Source organism: Ursus maritimus, unplaced genomic scaffold (assembly GCF_017311325.1).
Source record: "Ursus maritimus isolate PB19 unplaced genomic scaffold, ASM1731132v1 scaffold_14, whole genome shotgun sequence".
In the NCBI taxonomy this organism is placed as follows: Eukaryota; Metazoa; Chordata; class Mammalia; order Carnivora; family Ursidae; genus Ursus; species Ursus maritimus.
The window spans coordinates 1,925,758-1,953,698 of record NW_024423786.1 but is presented as its reverse complement, the minus strand read 5'-3'; the positions used below and the strand labels follow the sequence as shown (position 1 = coordinate 1,953,698).

Here is a 27,941-nt window from a genome sequence, read left to right as displayed (position 1 = left end):
ATTACATCCTTTCATATGAATCAATAATGAAAGCCACGCATTAAATTGTACAATGGAATCATAACATATATACATTTAACTTACGGAAATCCAGCTGTATGCCCATAACAAATTAAAGGAGAGAAAATAATTTTAAAATGTGGGCGATTTCATCACGAATCTTCTATATATGTAAAATATGTAATTATGGTGTAATTTTGACTACACATCATTGAAGAGATGATCACTCTTTCGGGAGTACTTTCTTCTACTGCTGCTAATGTCAGAGCCAGATAATTAAAAACAACTTACAAATATTTGTGAGATACAAACCTATAGATTTCAACATTCTTGCTCTTTTGTCTAGAGAGTTTAGAGGCACTTGCTTCTCCAGCCACAATTATGGTGTTGTTTTCCATGACCACACCAGCACACACGGTTCCCAAGCCCTCTCCATACTTGGGGGACGAGACAAAATAGGTCTTCTGTGAAGTGGGATCATAACAAAAACTGGCGTCCCCATAGTTCCTATGTCTTGACCTGATTCCCGAAGAATTGTTGCCAATGCAAAGCAAAAGACTAGTCGTCTCCATGCCATAACGAAGATTTAGAGAGTGCTGCCGGGGCGTCTTGATGGCTTTGAATGCGTTCTGAATTATGTCAATGCAAGCTGCGTCACACAGAAGCATGGTGTTCCTTTTTAGGGCTTGCCTTAAGAAAGAAGGATTTATAAGTTCCAATCTGACTTGCTTCAGAAGCTCCACGAGATGCCCTGTGCGCGATGCTTGGCTGTGATTTACCCACCTCAGGACGAGGTCCAGAATGCTCTCCTCCCTGGATATGTTAAGGTCATCTGACTTAATAAGCGTCAGAAATTGGTGTGCTTCGACTTCTAATATTTCTTCATGTAAGCTGACCTCAGCAAAGTGCTGATACAAATATTTCTTCGATTGATCAGATAAATCTTCAGCTCCAATCTGCTTTGCAAAATAATAGATACCTACACAGTTCGAGGCGTCCATATGGTCCATCATATATCTCTGACACACACTGAAGATTTCTTCCATCTGCATGAAATAGGCAGCCATAGCTACGGTCTGCACATTGGCGTTACTGATCTCTAAAGCCGCATTGTACATGTAATTCAATATCACGGACACGCTTTCTGCTGTGATGTCATGAAGTATGACTTCCCTTTGAGTACATTCGAGTAGTCCACAGGTGAACATAGCTTTGAAATAAGGACTAAATGCAGCCAGGACCAGCCTGTGGCAAGGAAATTTCTCCCCTTCTGCTATGAGTATGACATCAATCATTTCTGCTAATTCTTTCATGTTCCTAACTTGATTCAGTAAATTCAAGCCATGTTGGTATTTTTCTTTTCCCTCAGCCTTGCACTCCATGATCCACTTTCCAGTGTTTCCACGTACGTCTCCTTCAAACGTAGCTGGGTTCTTGCGGGGCTATTTTCATGTCTGATTACTCACAAAGCAACAGAGATGTGCTGGAACACTCCTGAGGGAAAGAAAAGAATCCGGTTTCCTGTAAGAAAACAATTCTCTGTGATTTAAATATGCAGCATTAGTACTAAGAACTATTTATAAATAAGTGTTATTCACTTCAAATGCAGTAGCTTAAGACAACCACTTCTGTATCTAGAAATAATGTCAGTGATCGTAGAAACAGTAAATTATCAACTATAACAACATTAACCTCAGCAGCAGCAGAGATTTTTCCAGGAGGGCTGGGAAGGCCTCCCTCCCAAGGTGAATGAAGAGAGAAGTGGTAAGATGGTCCATTTTGCAACTGCATTTGCAGTTACCAAATACGGCTGCCTGCAGGCCAGGGGGCAGGGGCATTAGGTAACCTGCTCTCAGAGGAGATGGATCACTGAAAATGTCATGTGCCAAAAAACAAAAACCACACTCAAATGTTATAATGGCCCCAGAACCACACAGGATGGCTGAGAAAAAAAAGCCCATTAAAATTCTGCTCAAACTTTTCCTATGAGGCAAATAATTCAAAACAGTGCTTTGGAAAGCACAGCCAAATGTCTGCTGATCTGAGAATTCACAAGACTTGAAACTTACAGCTAAATCATCCTAAACTTAGAAAGTGCACAAAAGCCATCTCGTTTCTCTATCCCCACTCCTTGCTCGGCTTCCCTTTGTTCCTTACTCCACAGTGGCGGAGATGGACTCTTCTCCCCTTAAAAAGCACTGGTCTAGTCAGAAATCTCTTTGAGCTAGTTGCCTGTCTTCACCTTGCCCAGGGGAATGGAAACGGTGTTTCAAAGAAGCTAATTAGCTGTTTGGATTTAAAGAAGAATTCCTAGAGTCTGCAACCCTCACGTTGAGGAACACATCTCCAGGCCTTGCCACCCTGTCTGGTTCTTACTTGGCTAGAAGTTGCACGCAGTAAGAATGAGCAATGGTAGAAAAGTCAGTCCTGGAGTTAAGAGAGGAAGAGAGGTGATAATTTCAATCATATGAAAGCATAGTTTGTCAGCTATAAAGGCTCTACATTTTCTACATTTCTGTAATCCTATCAAGATTAGAAATCTCAGCGAGACTTCTCCATCTCAATTCTCACTGTGTCTCAATGAGAAATGGCACTTTTTTCAGTGTTGAATTAAAGTTCATTTCAGGAAACCCGTGTTAAGCAGGATAGGAATGTTTAAATATATAATGGCAACTATAAGACCTAAAAATCACTGTGCTGCAGTGTGTGGAATGAAAACAACCAGCTGATCTAAGAATCTGTGTAACTGAAGTAGGAGTAAAATTCTCCTTGCCAGATTTTCCAGCATTAATGCCTCAGCTTTATTTCAATAAAAGCTTAAGACTTCCTTTGTGAGGCCTTGCAGGTTAAAAGTGAACCTTTGTTTTTTACTTTCATTTGTTTTACATTTTTACAAAGAGAATCCAATTATGGGTAATTAAGAGGTCATTATATTTCCGAGCTCTCCTACAACACATTATGAGTAGCCCAAATCATATTATGTGGGCCTCTTTGTACATAAACACATCACTCAACTTTATAGATGGCAGCTGTTACTTTGAGCTGAAAACCAGAAAAGTTTCCTTACAAGGAGATAAATATTAATGAGTTTCTCCTATTCCATTTGTACTGATACCTAAGAATCACTTAGAGGGTATTGATGTCAGTGCTAGAAAGCCAGGAGCAGTTTCCAGATAGGATCACCAGATCCAGTACAATGCGGGCAGTCCAGACTCACTAGGTCCTCAAGTGTTGACCTTGATGCTGCCAGTAAGAAATGAGATGCTGGGGACTCACATGTTTTGACCACAATCCTAGGATTTTATATCTTTTTTTTTAAAGATTACATTTATTTATTTGAGAGAGAGAGAGAGCGAGAGTGCACCAGCAGGGTATAGAGGCAGAGGGAGAGAGAGAAGCAGACTCTCCACTGAGCAGGGAGCCCGACGTGGGGCTTGATCTCAGGACCCTGGGGTCATGACCTGAGCCAAAGGCAGATGCTTAACCGACTGAGCCACCCAGGCACCTCAGGATTTTATATCTTTAAGACAAAAACCAACCATCTTGTTGAACCTTGTGACATAGGACTATCTTAATAAAAACACAGGCAGCATTAGTTTCAAAAAGAAGTTAAAAGTCGAATAACTAGTACAACATGTGTTCCTTTTCTTTATAAATGTAGTAGTGCCTTATAAACAACTTTACAGTGGACAATATTGGGTTTCCCCCAGAATCCAACCTGTCTTCTGTTGGAGTGGATGGGGTAGGACCACTGTGACTGGTTCAGGGACGGGTGTGAGACCGCAGAGATGGGCTTAATGAGAGTGAAACTCAGGTCTTGGGTTCAATGGCTAGGGGTGTCCACGTGTTCTGTAGATGAGAAGTCTGGAACTGCTACAGCCATGTCCCCATAAGCCAGCATGAGGACACAGCTAATACAGGGAGGATGGCAGAGAATCTAGAGCAGTGGGTTTGAAAGACGCTTTCTACCTGTATTTTTCAGTTTTCAGTGACAAACCCTTTCCTCTACTGTTTAAGCAAGTGTGTATTGGGATTGCTGTAACCAACACTCAAGAGTCCTTACCGGTATAAACTGACATATGCAAAAAGGTTGAGAAAAGGTTGTCTAAGGTAATTGCAAATATATTTTGTAAAATTCCACTTTTCTTATATTCTTATGTCTTCTATCAGTATATTGTCACGTAAAAGAACCATAGAAACTTCTAGTTATCTTCGTTTCCTTTTTTTTTTTTTTACATTTTTATTTGAGGGAGGGGGAGAGATAGAGAGAGTGTGACAGGGAGAAGCAGAAAGGGAGGGGGGGGGGAAGAATCTCAGGCAGACTCTGCACTCAATGCAGAGCTAACACGAGGCTTTGATCTCCCAACCCTGAGGTCATGACCTGAGCCAAAACCAAGAGTAGGATGCTTAACCAACTGAGCCACCCAGGTGCCCCTTCATTTCTTCTTGATAGAAGGCAATATACACTAAGTCACTCTTCTCAGTTTACCTATTCTCATTAAATGGCCACAACATTTTACAGGTGCAGGAACTGAGTTTTGAACCCGGTTCTATCTGACTCCAAAGTCTGCACTCTCAACCATTCACTCTTGCGCAAGTGTGGGCAAAGTAGGGCCAGAGAGTAAATATTTCAGGCTTTGCAGGCTTAGGGTCTCTGTCCTAACAACTCAACTCTGCTGTTGTAATGCAAAAGCAGGCATAAATAATACAGAAACAAACGAGCATGGCTATGTGCCAATGAAATGTTTTAGGGCTATGAAAACTTGAATTTCATATATTTTCATGTGTCATGAAACAGTATTCTTCTTTTGATTTTTAAAAGCTATTTAGAATGATAAAATCCATTCTTAGCTTATGGGCTATCCAAAACCAGGCCACAGGTCAACCACTCTTGCTCTATTGTTATAAATAAAGCCACTTTCTAGATCCTGAGTAGGAAAATATCCCATCTGGGTTCCTAACCTCCGCTTCTCTGCTTAAGCCCAGCTGAAGAGTTTTGATTCAAAAAGATTCAGAAAGATCATCTGGTTGTCCCCAAGTTTCCCAAATATAAATCAATTTCTCGAATAAATACTTTATTTGGATGCAGCCTGTCTGCCCCAAATATTGACTTCAACAACGACAAATGTTTTTAAAACAGAAATAACTGTTTCCAACATTCTGAAAACACATTTATGAATTTGTTAGATGGGCGTATGTATTTGTTAAGTATCCCCTTTTCCCACTTGCCTTTTATGTACCTCCTGAAAGCTACTCGAAATTTCTATGGATTTATGGACCAAAGGAATTTACTGATGGAAATCCTGAAAAATACCCAGGCCGTTAAATGCACCGCCACACTTTAAAGACATTCTCAGCATTGTGTCCTGTATTTATAAGGTGCAGAGAAGATACTAGCATTGCAGATGGGGTCTTTGAAGGGACAGAGTCCCAGGTTTGCATCTCCGTTTAGCCACCTACTTGCTATAATCCCAAAATGACTTAACCTTTCTAAACGTTGGTTTGTTCATCTGTGAAATGGGAGAATGTATATAAAAGTCGTTAAGTCAGCTCTTGGCATCCAAGTGCCCCATAAAGGAAATCACTGTTATTCTACAGTGATGTGTCAGAGTGCGGCTCGAGGCTGGAAACCCGGGCTCTGCTGGGTTACCGAGGCCTGGCTTTGAATCCTTGCTCTGCTGTCTGATAACGTGAGCAAGTTTCTTAGCCTCGTTCAGTTTCCTCACTTGAGATTAGCTTGGAGAATTGTTTAAGAATAGTTGGGAGAATTAAATAAGGCCATGGGTGTACAATACATCATTTGCTTAGTAAATCTGCTTCGTACTGCTGAAGCAGGATACACCTGTATAAATAATTTTCTAATAATAATGTTTGGGTCCATATACAAACTGCTTGTGGGTACAGACACAGCTCATAAATAAAAGAGCTGACAGCAACTTTTTCTTATAATGAGGGCAGAGAGGGCATTCTCCTCTCATCAGCAAAACAAAACTGTATAAATGTTCTCAATGATATCAGTGGCAAGTTATTCTCTGCTCCAATTTATAGAAGACTGAACTGGTGCATTCATATTAATAGTACCCATAATAATAGAGAAAAAATGAGTAGCAAGATAAATACAAATCACAAGAATAAAGCCTAATTACTTTGCAAATCCAAAATGCAGTTATACCCATGTCCAGTATATTTAGTTTTGAGAGATGGACTGCTACAAATTTTAATGTGGCATAAAAATGTTAATTTAAGCTGCTAAGGATTTGCTTTTATAATGTTTAATATTATAATCTTTACATTATCTTTAAAGTTCCGACTTTTTCTACATAACAAATGATACATGAGCTTGCCTCCATGTTTTGTTGAAGTTAAAAGTAGTTTAAATTCATAGTAGCGATGCTTGAAATAGCAAAAATTTGGAAATAACCTAAATATTGATTAACATGAGAACAGGTCAACTAGAGGATATTCACTCAAGAGAACACTGCACAGCATAAACACAAAATGAACTAGAGCTGCATGTATCAACATGAATTTCACAAACACCATAATGTGTGCAAAAGACTGTAGAAGAGATGCTACAAACCACTGATCTCATGTTTAAAATCATTATGTTCTAATAGAGTAAATATAGACAATATATTCTGACAGAATAAATATAAACAATTGGTAAATCCAGGAAAAGATATACAGGAGTTTTTTATACCATTCTTAGAACTGTGAGTTTGGAACTACATCAAAATAAAACATGAGGGGCGCCTGGGTGGCTCAGTCAGTGAAGCATCCAACTCGTGATCTTGGCTCAGGTCATGATCCCAGGGTCCTGAGATGGAGCCCTATCGTGGGCTCTGTGCTCAGCGGGGAGTCTGCTTGAGATTCTCTCCTCTCTGCCCTTCACCCTGTTCACGTGTGCACTGTCTCTCTCTCTCTCTCTAAAAAAAAATCCTAAAAAAAATTTTTAGGGGCGCCTGGGTGGCTCAGTCAGTTAGTTAAGCGTCTGCCTTTGGCTCAGGTCATGATCCCAGGGTCCTGGGCTCGAGCCCTGAGTCGGGCTCCCTGCTCCGCCGGGAGTCGGCTTCTCCCTCCCCCTACCTCTCTGCCTACTTGTGCTCACGCATGCTCTCTGTCAAATAAAAAATAAAATCTATAAAAAGCAATAAAGTCTTTAAAATTATATATTCTTTAAGGATACAAACAGCTGTGGTGGAATATAAAGAAATGAAGGGTAATTATAAAAAACATCAAATTCGGGACAGGGTTGCCTTGAGGAAGTGCGGAAGGAGGGGATACAACTGGAGAACTGTACTTACCGTGGTGAGCACTGCATAATGTCTGAAACTGTCCCATCGCTATGTTGTGTGTATTCAGCACACCTGAAACTGCTACAACATCATATGTCACATGTACTTCAATAATAAAGATTAAAAAAATGTATCCTGAGCCTATCTTCGCCAACACCATCCCTCCTACAAACATCATGAGGCCCTTCACAATCTGGCCATCTCCCCACCGTTCTTGCCTCATCTCCTGGCTTTCCTTCCTTACACTTTTCAGTCTTTTAGTAGTACCGAACCACTAACAATTCTAATGCATACGTTACCTTTACACACGTTGTTCTGTCTGGAATATCCTTCTCCCCCTTCCACCTGAAAGAATACAAGTGGCTCTTCCAAATTCAGCTCAGACATCACCTGTGAAGCCTTCTCCGCGCCTTCCTTGCTTGTACCTCTAACATAGTGACTGCTGTGTCTGCCTGCCTCCCCTTTCAATGACGAGCACACAGACGGTAGGGGCTCATGTTTTAGTCATTTCCGTACTCAACATGTTAGTGATGATGCCTGCTGCGTTAGGGCTGCTCAGTGAGGCCTGTGCAACTAAATGTTTTGCTTAGTCCTAAATTACAAGTTCCTTCACCTTTTTTTCTTCTTGTTTTATTCATGTTAATAAACCATTATCTCGAAGATGCTTTTCTACATTTAAAAGTTGTGCTTGATTCTTCAAGTTGCTAATGCTTTGTCCAAGTCAAGCAAATCACCCAGAATCCTTAGCTTGGTTTCCTTGATGCACTGCGACACCCACTTCTCACTTCTACTTTCAAAATTAATCCCCAGTTACCGCGTGCTCTCAGGAATTCGGCCCCAATTTTTAGAGAACTGAAGCCAGAGATTGCAAATTGGCTGCTCACAGACTTTTTTTCTGCAAACTAGTTGTCAACATGCGAAACTGCCACATTGTAACATCTACTGAAAAAAATTAAAGATATGGCGACAGTGGAGTCTTAATTCCCATGGTGACAACAGTGTGCATGACCTGAGTAGACAGATGCCACCTCTCAGATGGCACATCTACTCTCCTTTCCCTAGCCCCCACTATCCTTAGTGTCAGTCCTCATTTATAATTCTTCTCACACTGTTGCTTCCCGCCCCCCTTTAGTTACCCTACAGCCACTTATCTGAGACCTCTGGTTTTCACCATTCCATCCCCACACCTTATTTTGCTCAGTATCACAACCTTGCACAGACAGTGGTAGAAAATGGCTCAGAATACCCACATTACCTTAAATGCACTTTGAGTCTCCCATGAGCATGGAAAAACACCTGATTCACTTAATAGCAATAATCCATCACGCACACTAGGTGTTTAATAATGGCCAGGCTGTAAGTGATAAAGCAAGTAAGGTAAGTTTCCTTTTTGCTTTCCTTTGAGGAGTTGGCACTGTTTTGCATTCTCAGGGCACTTTAAACTTTTCAGAGTGCTTTAATATGCATTATGCAGTAGCTCATTAGTTCCTCTTAAGAATCACGAGGGGGGAAGAGCAGGGCAATTATATTCCTGGCTTTAAAGTTAAGAGAGTTGCCTGGGGCTACTTCCGATGCTTAGTGAAGTTTTTTAAAGCGCCAGGCACTATTCCAGGCCCCAGGCAGAAAGCCAGGAAGGGAAAGACAGAAGGGTCCCTGCCTTTAAGGAGCTTACAGTCTAGTGAGGGAGGCAAACGTTAAGGTAGATAGATAATGCTAGGCCAGTGAATACTGCCGTGTTAAAGAGGGAAGAGACTCCTGGCTGAGCAAAAGTGGTCTGGAGAAGGAAGCGACTGCTGGGCTGAGCTGTGAAGCCAGGAGCCGGCCGCATGACCACGGGAGGGAAGCGCAGTGGGCCCCGCAAGTGCCAAGGGTTGGGAGGCTGCCCCCAGCTCCGGCCCTCCTCGACCTTTCTCCATTGGCCCGGCCCTGGAGCTAAGACAAGGCCCTCGATGGGGGCCCGCGTTTTTTCTGTCACCGTTACTTACAAGCTGCTGACCCCCGGCTTGAGGCTCGGCCCCACTGGCTCCGCAGAGGCCGCGGCGATGGCGCCGCGACCTGGCCCTGTGGCCGCGCTGACGGGGCCAGGCTGCCCGGGGCGGGGCAGCTAGCGGGCTTGACCGGCCGGCACTGCCCAATATGGGCCTGTGAGGCCCGGCGATATAAATAGACGGCGCCGGGAGCGCAGGGGACCAAGGGCTGGAGCCCCGCGTTGGGGGAGGGAGGGCGCTGGCAGCTCCTCTGAAGTGACAGGTGCTCGCCCTCGGCGTCCCGGGAGCTGGGGATCGGACCGCTCTGCGCCTGCGCGTATCGTCCCAGCGGCTCCGCGACGGCAATCCGCAACCTGCAGGCCCGCGGGCGGCTCTGCGCCTGCGCCAGTCTTCCCGCGCCGGCCCGCGTGCCAGGGCGGCTGAACGTCCGCCGGGAGTGGGCGAGGACCTTGTTCAGAGATTCTGCAAATCGGATTTCTATAAATGACACAGCTATCCGCTTAATCTTTTAAAAAAATGCAAACGACCAGAACCCACTATGTGTGGGCTCCCTGAATGTGGCCAGGGAATTGGGCTGCTAGATGAAATGCCCAGTTAACTATGAATTTCAGATAAACGACTAACAGTTTTTAAGTCCCAAATATTGCATGGTCAATTCACATTTAATGGAATGTGGGTGCTTGTGGTTGCTTCTTTTGGGTTTTGTACTTTTATTTGCTACGGCTGGCAAGTCTACCTGGAAAAACCAGCAGCCCCATGACCTTCGGCCTCAAGTGGGAGATCCCCTAGAAGCCTGAGAAAAGACTGATTAGTTATGCCCAGGTTTGGGGTGGTGCAGGGAGGAGGAATGTTCTCCGGAGGGAAGTGTAACAGAATATCTGCTGTGTGGATAAGGCGGTACTATTAGGTCAGCCGGTTTAAAATAAAACAAATTTGTGGTAACACAAAATTGTTATCTTACGCAAATTTATTTCTTATATTCTGGAGATCAGATTTCCAAAACGGGTCTCGCTGGGGTAAAAGCAAAGTGTCTGCAGGGCTGCACTTTCTTTTTTTTGCGGGGGGGAGGCCCTAGGGGAGAATCTGCTTCTTTGCTTTTCCAGCTTCTATTAACTGTACTCATTCTGTCTGCAGCTCATTGCCCTTTCCTCCATCTTCAAAGCCTTTGGAAACAGAGCTGAGTCTTTCCCAGATTGCACTGGTACTGATTTTTCTGCTTCCCTCTTTTTTTTCTTTTATTTAAATTGTGGTTAAATATACACAAAATTTACCATTTACCAAATATATACAATTTTAACCATTTTTAAGTGTATAATTCAGTGTCATTAAATACATTCACAATGTTGTGCTGCCATCCCCACTAACCATTTCCAGAATTTCATCATCAGAAAGAAAAAAAACAGTTTCCCAAACAGCAGTTCTGTACCCATTAAGTTCCCCATTACTCCCTTTGCTCCCCTGCTTCCCCTCTCCTGCCAGCGCCCGGAGACCTCTATTCCACTTTCTGTCTCTATGAATTTGCTTATTTCAGGGGCCTCGTACAAGTAGAATGTTGTCCAACTACGTCTGGCTTATTTTCCATTGTGTGTGCTCTCATGGACATGCATGTGTGCATGCATTTACACACATACCATGTTTAAAACAAAACACATTTCATTTTGGTGACTACAATTCCTTAAAGCATTTTAGAAGCTCATGTCAGCCCTTGCGAGCATTTATGTTTACGTGTACATATTCGAGTTGTCTGATGAACCTCCCGTTTCCCTTTCCCACAAACATCTGATCTGTGAGCCCCGTTTAGGTCTTTGGACACCTGATTCTATTCCTGCTTCTGGTTTTGTTTACAAGATGATTGTGCTAAGCTAATGAACCTTTCTCCGTTTGCTCTGAAGACTCTGTTTGATTTCCCATGTGGCTGCTTTATTTCCCCTCATTCATTTGTTTCTAGAGGAAGTGAAACATGGTGTCAGGAGCTAGGGCTTCCTGTGGGTGGAGAGGCTAAGTTGGAAGCTGGCCTCTCCGAGATTTTTGCTGATTCTCAGATGATTTGCCAGATGATTAATGAAGGATTAATATGATCAAATATACTGATGTTCCAAAACCTTGTTGCAGGGAACGTGCTTTTCGAATAGATTATATATGAGCGTGTACTTACTCAGAAGTGACTTACTGCTTCATTGTGTAGCCTTCACTTTCTTACAATGTTGAGTTGCTTCTCCTGTATTCCTTCGGGTATATTTTGCCATTTCGTTTTAATTTATTCCTCCTTCTGGTGCCTTGAAGCTAATCTACCCGTGCCTGGCTCCCTTTGGTTTTGATTTGCCTCTGGGAGGCTTTTCCTTGATAGAGAAGTCACTTTTCTCCCCACATATCCGCTCCTGCCCCATGACATCGCCACCTTTTAAAGGAAAAGTACACCCATCCGAATTACTGTTCCTGAATCTGGTTCCTATCTTGAACTATTGTCTATCACTTGCCTTGGGCAGTTCCTTGACTAGGGAAAACCAGGCTTATAAGTGAAAAAATGAATAACCAACCTGATTATTTCAAACTTAATTCAACAACCTGCCCCAAAAAACAGCCTGCCACAGGATGACAAATGGATACACGTGAGTGGTATCAGCTTTCTTTTCTTGGTCTTCGTTCCTACTCTCCTGCTGTGGTTCTTCTGCTGTATCTTCTTGTTTGTGGAGTGATATTTCTGAAATATTTTCTCTTTCTTCCCACCCTTCTTCCTTCATCATATATTTCCTTATGATGCTTTGCTTCTCTATGCCATTTCAAAGTTGAAAGTGCTCCAGGCTCATTGCCTCTGGGTTTGGGGGGTGGAGGAATCAGGACCTCAGAAAACCTGGCAGGTGGGGAATGGAAAAAATGCTCTCTTCTGATTTCAGAAGGCTCGGCTCTTTCAAGAAAGAAATGAATTCTTGGCATGTGTAATACATTTGGGAGGAAACCTAGATTCCAGTAATGGATCTTCTTCCCGTACCCTTTCCCCAACTGAGAAACAGGGGGGTCTCTGGAGGAGACGTAATAAAGAAGACCCATGCCCTGTTCAGCCAGACTAAGTGTGGGGAGGTTTGGCAGCCAGAACCCAAAGAGAAGCAATGACTCCATAGCTTCTTGGCCAGCGAGGGTTTCAGGTAACCATTCTAGAGGCTTGCGTATCCTCCTGGGGCCCCAGTGGTGGAGAGAGCCACTGAACCAGAGAGGCCCATGGAGGTACGTGGAGACTCTTGCAAGACCAAGGACCTAGGGGCAGTGGACCTCTCGTGGATCAATGCAGACAGATGATGGACCCTGAGCATGCGAAGGCACACCCCTTGGCCTGGCTCCAGTGTTGGTTAGACACCCCTAACCCCCGGAACTTGGATGCAACTCTGGGGAAAGGGAAGGGTTGGCCATCCTGGTAGCATGGGAACTTCAGCTAGAACGTGTTGACACGAATCAAGTAGTGTTTCACCCACACTGTAGTTTGTGGACTGTGGAAATGGAGGGCTTGACACCCACAGTCTGCTGCAGAAGCGTGAGCATCGGCGTGGGGGACGGGATGCAGGGAACCTAGAGATTCTTCTTTCAACTTTAGTTTCAGCAAGCAACAAGGAGCAACTTGAAAGGGAGAGATAAGAAACAGGAACCAAAGTTACCATTAAGTAATGTTTTTTGTCTGTGCTGGTTCTGTTCTCATCCTGAACGTTAGCCCCCGAGGGGCAGGGAATGCGTCCTTCTTGTTCACTGCAGGACCCTCAGCACCTGGCACAAAGGCGGTGCTCGGTGATTATCAGGGAAGGAACAAGCGAGCGGGTCAGAGCTGTTTGTTGTCGGTAGTGGAATTCAGTGTGGCTAGTGTGGGATGCCCCGGGAGCAGGCTTGGATGTTCGAGCCCCGGGGGCGGTGTGTCCCAGGGCAACAGTCAGAAGAAAGGCCCCCATCTCCTGCTGCTGTGCCCGGTGAGGGCATGCACTTCAGAAACTTCCACAGCTGCCTCACACTCTCACTTCACAGAGCTCGTCAGGGGACCTTGATGCACCTCTGGGTGACTTGACTCACCTCCACCTCCACCTCCAGGTGTCCTGTGGGTGCCTCTGATTGACAGAAGCCAGGTCACCTGTCCACGCCCTGGCTTTGACAGAGCCTAAGAAATGGACCCTGAAGAAAAAAGGGTTGTTGTACTTTCTAGCTCTTATAGTTGGAGGGTTGGGATGCATGTTGCCACACCCCCTCCTCCTCAGGTTTGTGGGCAATAAGGCACGAGGCCACTACGACCTGACAGGGCCAGAGGTAAGTGTGTGTGTGTGTGTGTGTGTATGTGTCTGTGTGTGTCTATGTGTCTGTGTGTGTCTATGTGTGTGTGTGTATGTGTGTCTGTGTGTCTGTGTGTGTGTGTGTCTATGTGTGTCTATGTGTGTGTATGTGTCTGTGTGTCTGTGTGTGTCTGTGTGTGTCTATGTGTCTGTGTGTGTGTCTATGTGTGTCTATGTGTCTGTGTGTGTGTGTGTCTGTGTGTGTCTGTGTGTGTATGTGTGTCTGTGTGTCTGTGTGTGTCTATGTGTGTGTGTCTATGTGTGTCTATGTGTCTGTGTGTGTATGTGTGTCTGTGTGTGTCTATGTGTCTGTGTGTGTCTATGTGTCTGTGTGTGTCTGTGTGTCTGTGTGTGTCTATGTGTCTGTGTGTGTGTCTGTGTGTGTCTATGTGTCTGTGTGTGTCTATGTGTCTGTGTGTGTGTCTGTGTGTGTAGGGGCTGTGCCTGCACCTTCAGGCTCAGCACCTGTGGGTACGGGAGGGCCAGGGGTTCTAGCAGCTGCAACACCTTCATGTTGATTTCCTTATTGGCTGTTTCGGTCTCAAGGGCTCAGAGCATCGTTGCCTGTGGCTGTCACATGGAGCTCACCCTATAGAGCTTCATTTTGGAGCATGCGTCCACACTTGTCATGGCTTCTCATCAAGCCCAAAAGCTCCCGGAGGCCAAGGGCTCTGTCCTGTTCACCTGTGTGGTGCATTCACAGGCCTGCCTCAGGCTCTCCAGAGAATAGATGGTCAGGGAGCGTTCACTGATTTGGATGACCGAGAGGCAAGGCTGGTAAGTGACAGGAAAGCGGGGCTGGGGTGAGACATCGCACCCCGGTATCCTAACCTGGCACTGCTCCTGTGGCCTCCTGGCCTCCTGTAACTCAGACTCCCGGAGGATAAAGGCAGAGCCAAGTTATTAGGAGGACGAGCGAGGAGAGCAAACGGATGTGAAAAAGGGCTCTGATAAACTATAAAGCAACTCGACGTCATTCTCCCTGATGAGGCATGTGACATTCACCGGAAACTCCTTTCCCCAAAAATCTTGAAAATGGGACAGAAAGCCATTTCTTCCTGATAATATTGATTGTATCCTGTCTTGAGGCAGAGATATGGACCATATTTCTTTTGGAGGCTCTTCCGCTTTCGGAATCCGTCACAGGGAAGCATGGGGAAGGGAGTCATCTAGCTACGAAGCCATGCTTTCCCCCTTCTGTGAAAGAGCATGCTCAGACAGTCCAGCCTTCAGCCCGCAGGTATGCAAGGCTGCACCCTGAATCTAATAGATCTGAGGGGTTTTCAAAGATCATGAACTTCCTGGAAGCCAAATTTCTCTCTATATCCCAAGATTATTTCATGTTCCCCAGCAATGAAATCCTCAGATCCTAAGTACACGAATACTCAGATCTTGCTTTTTAAGCAAGTAGCTTCTCAACACAGTTGTAACTAATTATTACCGTCTGTTGCATTATGATGCGGTGACCTCTATTTATATACCGTGTAAGTTAAGGTATATAGGCTCTGCTGCTCTAACATCGAATTTGAATGATAGTTCCCTAACGAGAAAGGAAGTTTATTTTTCTTTCATGCAGAATAACAGGGAGTGAAGGAGCAAATGGGGCAGTGAGAGTTAGGCTGCAATAGTAACAGGCCTCAGTGTTTCCCGGCTTGACATAATAGAGATGATCTTTTGCTTACGCAAAGCCCGAGGCAGGTATTCAGGTCATCAAGGTAGCTGTCCTTCAGTGGTTCAGGGACTCTGGCTGACAGTGGCCCTGCCTAGGGCCCCCGGGTGTTCATCTCCTGACCAGCCAGAAGGAAAAGGGTGCAGAAAAGGGTACGTAGCAAGTTTGTGGATCAGGTCCAGAGGGGGCAAATCTCACACCTGCTCACGTCCCATTGGAAAGGATGAGGGCACATGGTCACACCTAGCTTTGAGGAAGGGTGGGAAGTGGAGTGTAGTTCCGTGTCCAAAAAAAGGGAAAAAAGACTTTGGTGGGTAGCTGTCTATCGTGGACCAACTGGAAGCAAAGACACTGAATGCGGACCAGCACGTATGGAAACAGGACATTGGTTTCTCCAGATGTTTGGAAAAAGGGGGTTCTGAGATAGAAACATTTGAGAAAGGCTGTGTTCCATATCCCTAATTGGAGAATCAGAATGCAGAATTAAAGGTTCTGATGAATCCTGCAGTAAAAATGCAAAGCATTCCCTAAACGTTCTTGACTCTGAATCAATGATAGGAATATGGGTCTGGGTATGATGCACGTTAAGACCCTGTGGGGCACACCTGGGAAACAGGTATGGAGGAGGACCTCAGGGTAAGTTTGGAATATGTTCAGAAAGAAGCTTTAAGTCTCTATAAAGACAAGAACTGAGAGACATCCTTGGAAAGGGGGAGATCCCAAGGGTCACAGAGGCAGAAGTTTATGGGATCAAGGCAGGGAATTGGGAAGGAACAGAAACCAAAGTGGCACAAACACCTCCCCATCTCCCAGACCTACTAAAGACAGCTGTAAAGGAAATAACAGAGTGCTGTCGCCCATGCACGTCGATGCTGGCTTGCACCTGGCACTCCTGCTGGGGCTCTGACTCCATCTCCAGCAGGTGGTGGTGCCGGTGATTAGTGGGTCATGTGAGCCGTGCTGTTTGCATCATGCCTCCTGCCCAGTTCTCATTTAATCCTCACGCCACCCAAGAGCGTGTGTGGGGAATAACAGGGCGGTGTCACCGGCCTGGTGAGGGATTCTGGCCATGGAAACCCGCCCCCTCATTCCGTATCTGTTATACCAGCTGCTTCATCATCCTACTGATCATTTTCCCTTTGGATCTTTAGCTGGTCCCCAAGTGTGAAGAGAGGGTCTCCTGTGGTCTTTTCTTGCTAGAGTTTAACAGAGCAAGGCTTTGTGGCACTTTGCTAGATATCCCCCAGGCACTGCTATTGTTATGGGTTGAATTGTGTCCCCCCCCCCCCAGTTCATATGTGGGAGTCCTAACTCCCTGGCAACTCAGAATGTGATCTTATTTGAGTTAGAGTCTGTACAGAGGTAATCAAGTTAAAATGAGGTCATTAGTGTGGGTCTTATTGCGATATGACTGGTGTCCTTATCAAAAGGGGAGACTTCGGGGCTCCTGGGTGGCTCAGTTGGTTAAGCGTCTGCCTTCATCTCATGTCATGATCTCGGGATCCCAGGATCCAGCCCCTCATCGGGCTCCCTGCTTGGTAGGGAGCCTGCTTCTTCCTCTCCCTCTGCTGCTCCCCCTGCTTGCGCTTGCTCTGTCTTTCTTTCTCTCTCTCTGTCAAATAAATTAATTAAAAATCTAAAAAAAAGGGGGGGGATCTGGGGACAGTCATGCATACAGTGTGGTTGCCCATGCAAGTGAAGCTGGTTATCTACAAGGCAAAGAAAGTGCTGGAATAGACCTTTCCCAGTCCTCAGAAGGAAACTGCTGCCCCTGCCATCACCTTAATTTCGGACCTCCAGCCTCCAGCACTGCCAGAAGATAAATTTCATGCTGTAGTGGTGCCAGTGTGTGATACTTTCTTACAGCAGCCCTAGAAACGAAACTACCACCCCACCGCTACCCCCGGGGAGATTCAGTCTTCATTGTGAGTGGTGGTGTTCAGGTTGCTGTAAAATGCCTGCGAGGGTTGCATTGTCTTCTGAGCCATTAAGATGTTATGAGCAACTTAGTAAATAGCTTTGCCAAAATCAGGACACACTGTGCAGGTGATCATTTCTTTAATTTACTTTACAAAAGAAAATGAGCTTAGTTTGACCTAATTTGCATATATTTATTTGTTTTTTGGGGGGAGTTCATATTGACTGCTAGAGATTACAATCTTTTCTAAATATTCATAGCCCATCCATTTGAAAACACATTCCAGAATTTTCCCAAGGATGAGCTTCAAGTTCATCAGTCGATAATGATCATAATCCACTTTTTATCAATTGCAACACTTGCCCCTCAGGAGACTTACCAGATCTGTGTTCCTCTAGGATGGCTGGAGACTCCCTCATCCTATTGGCTCTCCTGTCTTGGAGATCTTTCTTTTTCTCCTTTCATTTTGAAAGAATTTCAAACATGCAAAGCGATTTCAAGAATATTACAATAAATTCTCACCCATCTTTCACCTAGGTTCACCAGTTATTAACTTTTTGCCACATTTACTTTCTCTCGATATATATATACTTTCATTTTTTGTTCTACATATAATTGTTTTCTGAATATTTGAGAATAAACTCCATATGTCATGACCTTCCACCCCTAAACACTTACACATGTAATTTTAAGAACAAGAATATTATTTTACATATCCATGGTGTGATTATCAAAATCAGAAAATTGAACATCAATAATAAAACTGTTACCGTACCTATAATCCATACTGAATTTATGCCTAAACCCTCATGTTGCCCTTTATACAATTTCCCCCAATGCAAGAGCATATGTTGCGTTTATTTATTTATTTTTAAAATTTTACTTATTTATTTGAGAGAGAGAGAGAGAGACAGCACCAACAGGGGATGGGATGGGGAGGGGCCGAGGGAGGGGGAGAAGGGAGAAGCAGGCTCCTCGCTGAGCAGGGAGCCTGATGCCTGATGTGGGGGCTCGATCCCAGGACTCCGAGATCATGACCTGAGCAGAAAACAAGTGTCAGACGCTTAACCGACTGAGCCACCCAGGCGCCTCTCTTCTATTTATTAATCTGTTTTCACTACGTTTCTCTTATTCCAGAACTTTCCCTTCTTTGTTCTCATTGCCAACATGGTTTTAAAAGTCTTTTGTGATGCCGTTAGCAATTTTCATGTGAATCAAACCAAAGAAGGTCTCAATCTTCATGACTTAATGCCAGAGGTAGAAAGTGGTTTTGTGACAAAATATCCTGTCTGGGTTTGAATCCTTGTTTTATTATTTCTCTATTGCCTCTTCCTCGACAGGTTTTCCTAATATCCTTGAACTTCAGTTTCCATACATATAAAAATGGTGACCTTAAGCCTTCAGCTTGCAAGACTATTGAATTGAAGAAGGTAACATGCACAGTGACAAACACATGGCACATAATATTTGTAAAATGCTATTTCTGACTTTCCTTTCTTTTCTTCTTCCTGTTCCAGGCCATGCCTCGTATCTGTCCCTGGTGTAGTGTAAGCCCTCATATACCACTAAGATTCCCCTTCCAGCATGGAGATACATTCCAACGATTGATTCCACCAACTGAGCGTTAGCTGCTGAGGGCCCATAGTTCAGTCCCCTCCTGAAATTGCTCTACACCCGGAGGAGGTGTCTTGCTCCAGGTTCCCCCCTCCCTGCGGGCATCCTGCAGCCCACCTTGTTGTTGAAGTATACAAAGGCCTCGCTTTGGGACAGGTTTGAAGAGCCAGACCAAACTCAGAGGCTTCTATGGGTTATGTGTCTTTCATGAGGAAGCTCTGACCTTAGATTTAATTTATACCATTCATTTTGGGGGGAAAAAAAGCTACTGAAAAATATGCCCATTATAAATATTTGATCAATACCAAAAAATTCAAAGAAGTGAGTAAAACTCACCCAAACTCCCAATATTTTTCTAAGTGTCTTCCCATCCCTCAAGGTGCATGTGTGTGTGAGTGCAGACAGTGTATTTTTTACCAAGGAGGTTATGCATTACATGCTATGCTGTAATTATGCCAAAGACCACTGGTCCTTTGATATGCAGCCTCTCCTCCTCCCAGACTAATCTCATTTAGGCACACGACTTCCCAGAATGAAGATGGCATCTCCCAGTCTCCCTTGCAGCTAGGTACAGTCATGTGACTTCGTTCTGGCCAATGGCACGTGAGAGGTAATAAGATGAGCAACTTCCGGGCCAGGTGCTCAAGGAGGAAGGGGCATGGCGGCCTCTTGCCCCCTATTTCCTCCCAACTGATGACAGTACTAAAGAGCTTTTAGCAAAAACCAGCAGACCCAGTTACGTCTTGATGGACTCATGTAAAAAGTAATACATTGACTTCATTTTGTTTCAGTAGTTGAAGTTTAGATCACCCCCACCCTCCATGGATATGGGAACCACGAAGTTGCACTGTGCTGGGAGGAAGTTTGGGATGTCTACCAGAGGCCCAAGAGGAGATTTCAAGGATGCCATTGGATGTGTAAGTCTGGCCCCACACACAAAAGGATTTTCTTTCCTTCTTTTACCTTTAAGCTTAGAAAATTCTACTCTCCATCCCCTATGTCAACACTTTTTATGAATAATTTCGCTTCCTCCCAATGTTTTTTGGTTTTAGTTTTTTTTAAAAAAGGATTTTTTTGTTCATTTATGAAAGTATTATAGTCAATAACAAAAATCAAGAAAATGCAAAACCTTTATGAAGAAGGAAATAAAGATCATTGCGGTTAAGATGTTGGTTATATCTTTGCAGACAGAGTTTGTTGTACTGATAGGAAATACTCTATTTTTCTCTTGCGTGAGATTTATATTTGAACTTTGTTTATGGTACATTTCACTATAGAAATTTAAATTTGTTGTGGATCAAATTTGTCCATCTTTTTTCTTTTGGGCCTCTGGGATTCACATGCTTAGAAGATGTCTCCCCCGACACGCACACGTGAAGATTGTAAACACATCCTCCTGTTGTGTTTTCTAGTCGTCTTTTGTCTTTGGTTTTTACGCATCTGGGATCAGTCGTGGTGAAAGGAGAGTGCCCCTCTTTGCCCTCAATGATGCAGCAGTTTCTCCACCACCATTTATCCAGAACTCGTCTCTTTCTTACTAATTTGCAATGCCACCTTAGTCGTAAACTAAACTTCCCCATGTAACTGGATCACTTTCTCGACATTCTGTTAGCTCTCTGCATTTCAAATTTCCGCTTGCACTTGCGGCATTTTCACTCTGTCCTAATGGTTACATCTTTAAAATATGCTTTACCATCAGCAAGGGCAAATGCCCCTTCATTACATTAAAAAAATTCTTGGCTTTCCTTGCCCATCTACTCATGACTTTTTTCACTTTTGAAACATTGATTATAGAAAATTTTATGTAAGCATAGTAAACTAATTGAAACAGTACCCCCAAGAATAACAACAACAAAAGCTTTTTGGCAAGCATTGCTCTAGACAACAATGCCATGTACTTGTTTTGATAAATGTACATACTATTTGCCAAAAGAAATCACATTTCCTTTTTTTTTTTTTTTTAAGATTTTATTTATTTGACAGAGAGAGACACAGCCAGCGAGAGAGGGAACACAAGCAGGGGGAGTGGGAGAGGAAGAAGCAGGCTCCCAGCAGAGCAGGGAGCCCGGTGCGGGGCTCGATCCCAGGACCCCGGGATCACACCCTGGACCGAAGGCAGACGCTAAATGACTGAGCCACCCAGGCGCCCCCACATTTCCTTTTTTATAATTTGGTTTGATGCTTTGACAGTTGACAGACATGTTAATGATACAGACCATCACTTCTGGAGTCTGCATGGTATGGTGCAGGGAGTGTACCAGAATATACGTAACTGCTTCTCACTGATCTCATTCCATTTTGGTTCTTTTCTTTTTTTCTGTGCTCTTGTCTAGCAATTGTAAATATGGTGATGCATTTCCTTGTAAGTGCAGCTTTTTGAGCTTCTAATAATTTTCTTCTTCTGATAGATTCTTGGAAGTGGGATTTCTTGGGCAAAAGGGGTGCATACTTTTTTTTTTTTAATTTATAATTTTAATTTATAATTTTTTGCAGTTTGTTTAAAGTTTTTATTTTAACTCCAGTTAGTTAATGTACAGTGTAATGTCAGTTTCAGGTGTACAATATGGTGATTCCACACTTCCATACAACACCAGGTGCTCATCACAAGTGCCCTCCTTAATCCCCATTGCCTATTTCACCCATTCCCCCACCCACCTCTCCTGTGTTAACCATCGGTTTGTTCTCTATAGTTGAGAGTCTGATTCTTGGTTTCTCTCTCTCTCTTTCATTCCCCTTTGCTCATTTGCTTTGTTTCTTAAATTCCACGTATGAGTGAAATCATATGGTATTTGTCTTTCTCTGACTGACTTATATTTCACTTGGCATTATACTCTCTAGCTCCATCCATGTCATGGTAAATGGCAAGATTTCGTTCTTTTTTTATGGCTGAGTAACAGTCCATTCCATACATATATATATAAACGTAGGCGTGCATGTATCCCTCTGAATTAGTGTTTTTGTATTTAGGTAAATATGCAATAGTGCGATTACTGGATTGATTGTAGGGTAGTTGTATTTTTAACTCTTTGAGGAACCTCCATAGTGATTTCCACAGTGCCCCAGTTTGCATTCCCACCGGCAGTGCGTGAGGTTCCTTTTTCTCCACATCCTCACCGACACCTGTTCTTTCGTGTGTTGTTGATTAGCCATTGGATAGGTGTGCGGTGATATGTCATTATAGCTGTGATCTGCATGTCCCTGATGATGAGTGATGCTGAGCATCTTTTCATGTGTCTGTTGGCCATCTTCGTGTCTTCTTTGGAGAAATGCCTGTTCACGTCTTCTGCCGATTTGTAAATTGGGGTGTGGAGTTGTATAAGTTCTTTATATGTTTTGGATACTAACCCTTTATTAGATATGTAATTTGCAGATATCTTCTCCCATTCCATAAGTTTCCGTTTAGCTTTGTTGATTGCTTTCTTCACTGTGCAAAGCTTTTTATTTTGATGTGTGTTTTTGCTTTTATTTCTCTTGCCTCAAGGAGATATATCTAGAAAAAAGTTGCTACGGCTGATGTCAAAGAAGTTACTGCCTGTGCTCTCTTCTAGGATTTTAATGATTTCCGGTCTCACATTCAGATCGTTAATCCACTTTGAATTTATTTTTATGTGTGGTATAAGAACGTAGTCCAGTTTCTTTCTTGTGCACATTGTTCTCCAGTTTTCCCAGCATCATTTGTTGAAGAAACTGTCCTTTTCCCATTGGATGTTGTTCAGGTGTGCATACTTTCCCCTCAGGGTTTTTACCAGCAGCCTGCACGCCCAGGGTGTGAGAGCACCCAACGCCTACATCTCGGCCAGCACCAGCCTTTGTGCTCTTTCATCTGAGCTCTTCTGTTAGGCGAGAATTATTATCCTGTTTTTATTTTTGCTTTGTATTGTTAACAAAGTTGAACATCTTAGCATATGATTACTGTGCATTTGTATTCTTTTGTAACTTTTCTTGCCCAATTTCTTTGCCTAGTTTCCTTTTATGGGTTTGCTTTATTTTGTTATTGGCTTATTTGAGGCTTGAGATAGAAATGATACCAAACATTAATTTTTTTTCCTGTAATGCATTACAAATATTCTCCCCCTCCCCCTTCGTCTTTTGACTTTATGGAATTTTTTAAAGTTCTGTTGTTTTCTGGGTTTTGCAATATGGTCAGACATGTTTTCCCCCTACCCCAAGATGATTTTTTTAAAATGCAATATTTAAAAAATTTCAATATTTCTTCTAGTGTGTTTATGGCTTTGTCTACTTAAAATCTTTAAATTTTTGACCCATTTGGGATTTATTTTGGTGTCAAGAATGACGTGGAGATCCAGATTTATTATTATTTTTTCCCAAGTGTTGAGTTAGTTATTCCAATTCTATTTATTGATCACTCCATCTGGAGTGTTCTGATTTGAAATTCTAACTTTCTCCTTTATCGAATTTCCTTATTTACTTCTGTCCATTTCTGTACTTTCTTTTTTCCTACGGGTCTGTCTGTTTGTCCTATCACAGTAACATAATACTTTAATTCCTCTAACTTTATAATATTCTTTAACTCGTGCTAGGGTAAGTTTCTTTTCATTTTCAATGTTTTCTTGACTCTCCTTATGTAACTTTTTCTACTTCAATTTTAGCACCATTTTGTCAGGTGTCCAAGAAAAAGCACTTTGTTGGGGCGCCTGGGTGGTGTAGTCGTTAAGCGTCTGCCTTCGGCTCAGGGCGTGATCCCGGCGTTATGGGATCAAGCCCCACATCAGGCTCTTCCGCTATGAGCCTGCTTCTTCCTCTCCCACTCCCCTTGCTTGTGTTCCCTCTCTCGCTGGCTGTCTCTCTCTCTGTCAAATAAACAAATAAAATCTTAAAAGAAAAGAAAAGAAAAAGCACTTTGCAAGTTTATTTAAAATTGCAGAAAAGTCCAATATATTATTTGGGGAAACAAAATAATTTTACCATATTGGGTATTTTGTCCAAGATTCAGACATACCTTTCCATTCGTTGGAGACTTCCATGATGCCCCTTGGTAGCATTATTTTTTCCTTCATGAAAAATGCCTCTAGTTCTTGGCCTGGGTGGATCTCACTGAGGGGCACACACCATGTGTCATGCACTTTTAAGGGCAATTTGGACTATCACTGATTTTTCCATACATGCAGACTTTAGACCCCAACCCATGTGGGTACAAGATCATGTGTGCTGTTCTAATGACCTCTGGAGGGCCAAGTGGGCTAGAGGCATTTTCATTCTCATTTTTATTTTTGTGTTTGTTTGTATTGAAATAACTAAATGAAGCCGAGTTCCATTGAGGAAAACAATGCTCTATTTGGATGCTATTTAACCCAGAGCACGTATGTAGTTTTTGGTGCTATGTAATTTGCCATGATCGGCTCAGTGGTTCCGCTTTGGTTTCCAGGAGCTCGCTGAAGAAGTGCTGTGACTTCCGAGGGCAGGTGTCTGTTAAATGTTGAACCTGTACAAATTTGTTATACTCCAAGTGAGTCCATATGCGGCTGTACCATATGATCAGGTTGCAAGACACGAGACACCGCTTTTTACCAATAAGAGTTAAAAGGTGTCCTGGCCGGTGCCAAAAAAAGCCCAGCATTCCTTGGAACGCTGCAAAACTTTTCCTTCTTAGTGCAGGCCCAGTCGCAAGCTTCCCTCAAAGACCCAGTGTGGTAGGGTGAATAGCGAGATAACCGTGGACTCTTTCAGAGACCTGTGAGACTGTGTTCAACTGAAGAAAGTGTTTTCACTGTAATTACTTCTGACCTGTTTAGTGGTTTCCTACCCGCCCCCTGCCTTGATCCTTTATTCCATTCAAGTGTGCTAGAGCCATAAAAAGGTTACCACGGGGCGGGGGGAGGGGGGGGATAGTCAATTTAGGTCCAGGAAGGTGGGATTTAAATATGACTGTGTGGCTGACAAAATGATTTATTACTTTGTAGGCCATTGGAAAAGAGCAGAATTTCTCAAACTGTGTTCCATGGCTGATATTAATCATACAAATGCCCTAAGCACAAGAAGTTCTCAGGGTTCCAGGGCCAAGTTGGCTTTGGAAATGCTGCCTGCTAATTCCCCTCTCAGAGCTCGACAATGTGCATTAGCATATTAAAAGTTCTGAGAAGTACAGCAGGAAAGAATCCAGTTTTAATTCTGCTGAGTGATTAAGCAAGTATATTAGTGCAAGGGATAGTTTCCTTTGGGGCCAAACAGGTTTCCCTTAACACCAACTTTGGAAGAGCCAAAGGAGATTTAATGGAATTTTACCCCCTGTTTTGTCAGAGGGTTCCAGCAGCCCATTAAAATGTGTGTCCGTGTCAGAATACTAGAGCTAGGTTTTAAACGAAATGCAATCAAAATCAACTTCCACTGAACTATAACTTTGCTTATTTATTCATAATATCAGTGGTGTATTTAGTGCATTAGATACAATAAATGGTGGGCCTTTGAACTCATGTCACACTTTCAGGAAATGGCCTTCTAATGTACTCATTGAGTATTCAAATACTACGTATTAAAGGACTTCTGAATCTTTATCACGGGGCTGAGAGTGAAGAGCCGGAGATACTTTAGAGTCTGGGAGTGGTAGGGGATAAGATAATTTGGAAAAGACGAGAAACCCATATCGTTTGTGTGGCTCCTGGCTAATCCCTGGGCGGAATTCTGTCACCAGCTTTCAGGGGCTGTGGGAGGAGCAGTTTCAGCTTGAGCCTGAGAAGGGAGGTGGCTCCAGCCGGAAAGTAGGTCACCTTTTTCCACTGGGGCCCTAAAGGGTTTTTCCGGGGGCACTGACACTCACAAACGAAATTCTGACATGGATCAGTTAGTTTGCAACGATAACATTGCTGCATAACAAACCGCCTCAAAACTCAGTTGCTTAAAGCAATATCCATTTCTTACCGCAGGTTGGCTGGGGGTGATCTGACCTAGGCTCAGCAGGTGGCCCTGCCTCAGGTGGTGGCAGCCGGGCAGCTCTACTTCTTGCTTCCGGTCTGTGAGTCAGCCGGAGCATCCCTGCTTACATGTCTCTCATCCCCTTGGGGCCAACGGACTCTCCAGGAATGTTCTTCTTATGGATATGACACAGGCAAGATGGCAAGCCCAACCATGCAAGCACTTTCAAGCCTCTGCTTGCGTCTCATCTGCTAACATGCCTCGACCAAAGCATGTCAAAGCATGGGAAACTATACCTGGCTCCTTTTGGGTGGACGTTACATAGCAACAGGTGTGGATGTCTACTCTTGTAACTGGGGAGCAAGTCAATAGCTAGAACAATGGTCTAGTCTGACACATGGTGTGAGGGGTCCCTTCTAGGACCCCGGGGTGATGATGTCAGCTCCCCTTCAGGAATGTAAATTCCACTAGAAGTCTCTGAGACCTCCATTCTGGCTCCTGGATATGAACAAGTCTGTCTGCATCCAGTGAGACCCAAGGACTGGCCGCTGACTTTGAATGACATAGAGCAGCCCAGGAACGGAAGTTTGGCTAGGCGAGCAGGCTGATCCCCCTGCCTGTATATTCCAGCCACAACCTCCTTCTTCTCAGACTCGGGCCATGGCTGAGTGCAGCCAGCACACACAGTGCCTTCTCACAGACTGGAGGAAGGTAGCTCATGAGCTCCTCTTCAGGGGCCACTGGAGGATGAACTCCGACCAACCAACAGATGGCAGAGGAACCTTCACGAAAGGATTGAAAGTTGGAAATATTTGACAAGAGACATAAGGCAAAAGCAAAAAGGGGACAAGATGAATGGACCAGAGTGTGGGGCAGACTGTGCAAAATGGCCTTTCTTCCACACTGACTCTGGGCTTGGCCACGTGACTTGTTTGGTCAATGGAGCGGAAGTAGGGGTAGTACAAGCGGAGACTTGAAAAGCACTTGGGTGTTGGGGCTTGCTTGCCTCTCTTGCTTCTGGAAGCCCTGCTGCGGCCATCTGAACAAGCCCAAGCTAGCCTGCGGGATGATTAGAGGTGTATGGCTGTTGCCCCAGCTGACATCCAGCCACTGCCAGACCCCTGAGTGAGGCCCCTCAGGACCAATCTTGCTGTCAACCCCTTAACTAGACCGTGCGGCCAAGCTGGCCCAGAGGAGCTCAAGGCTCAGCCAACCCACAGGACTGTGACAAATAATGAATGTTCATCGCTTTAAGCCTCTCCGTTCTGAGGTGTTTTGTTAAACAGAGAGAGCTAAATGATATTGATGTAATTGTTGGATGCCCTGGCAATGTATAAATAAGATAGAATAAGCTCGTGGATTGCCTTGCCTTTAATGCTAACAAATCGTGTTGTCCAATTTAAGAATATTTAAGAATAAAAAGATAACCATTAAGAAAAACAGTTTTATTGACTAAAATTGGGTAGGAAAAGATAGGAAGAGGTGAAGGAAGAAGAGACAGAAGCCGATTCTATTGTTCACTGTTTAGACAAGACAAAGAAGACGTTACAGGTGTTACATAAACATGTAAATGTAGAGATCACCACTGGAACAGAATACAAATTCCTTAACGGATGAAGCACCACAATAACATGCAGAGAAAATACATCACATCTCTTTTAAAATATATACCAGATTTTATTAGACCTTAGGGTTGTATCAATTGCAGGATCACTATTATTTTATTCATCAGTGTTGCCTATTAAACCGTGAGGCACCGTCAGTTGTAAGACACACCCCAATTCCAAAGATGTTAAAATGGGGGAAAAAAAAGTGACCAGGAATTGCTACAATGCAGCATCTAAAAACAGAAAACATCATACAAACTATGACAAAGCTGAGACCAAACGAATGTCATACTGACAAATGTAAATATAACTCTCCCATTAGAGGAAAGAGATCTTCAGATTGAGTCACAAAGCAGAATAGAAAAACTAAAACTGAAAGCCATTTGTAACAGCATGGATGGACCTGGAGGGGATTATGCTAAGTGAGATAAGTCAGACAGAGAAAGACAAGTGACACATGATTTCACTCATATGTGGAATTCAGGAAACAAAACAAATGAGCAAACAAAGGAAAAAAGAGACAAGAAACCAGACTCTTAAACACAGAGAACAAGCGGACGGCCACCAGAGGGGAGGGGGTGGGAGGAGGGGTGAAGTAGGTGAAGGGGATTTAGAGCCCGCTTATGGTGACGAACGTGGAGTACCGTACAGAATTGTTGGATCACTATGTTGTGCA

At 43.7% G+C, this 27,941-nt stretch overlaps 1 protein-coding gene and 1 long non-coding RNA gene across 2 annotated transcripts in view; one reads left to right on the top strand and one right to left on the bottom strand.

The window, feature by feature from the left end:
• Window positions 1-7,769, bottom strand: part of KBTBD12 (kelch repeat and BTB domain containing 12) — a 69,261-nt gene extending 61,492 nt beyond the window's left edge. Inside the window, exons 1-2 of the mRNA XM_008697813.2 lie at window positions 7,595-7,769; window positions 313-1,494 (exon numbers count right to left, since the gene is read on the bottom strand). Coding sequence (XP_008696035.1) covers window positions 313-1,382 — 1,070 coding nt within the window. The 5' untranslated portion in view covers window positions 1,383-1,494; window positions 7,595-7,769. The remainder of the gene's footprint in view (window positions 1-312; window positions 1,495-7,594) is intronic.
• A 4,021-nt stretch (window positions 7,770-11,790) lies between these two features.
• On the top strand, window positions 11,791-27,693 carry LOC103669485. The gene is made up of 3 exons (XR_570296.2): window positions 11,791-11,892; window positions 19,580-19,705; window positions 25,670-27,693. It is a non-coding gene; the product is annotated as an uncharacterized LOC103669485 (long non-coding RNA).
• The last annotated feature ends 248 nt before the right edge of the window (window positions 27,694-27,941 follow it).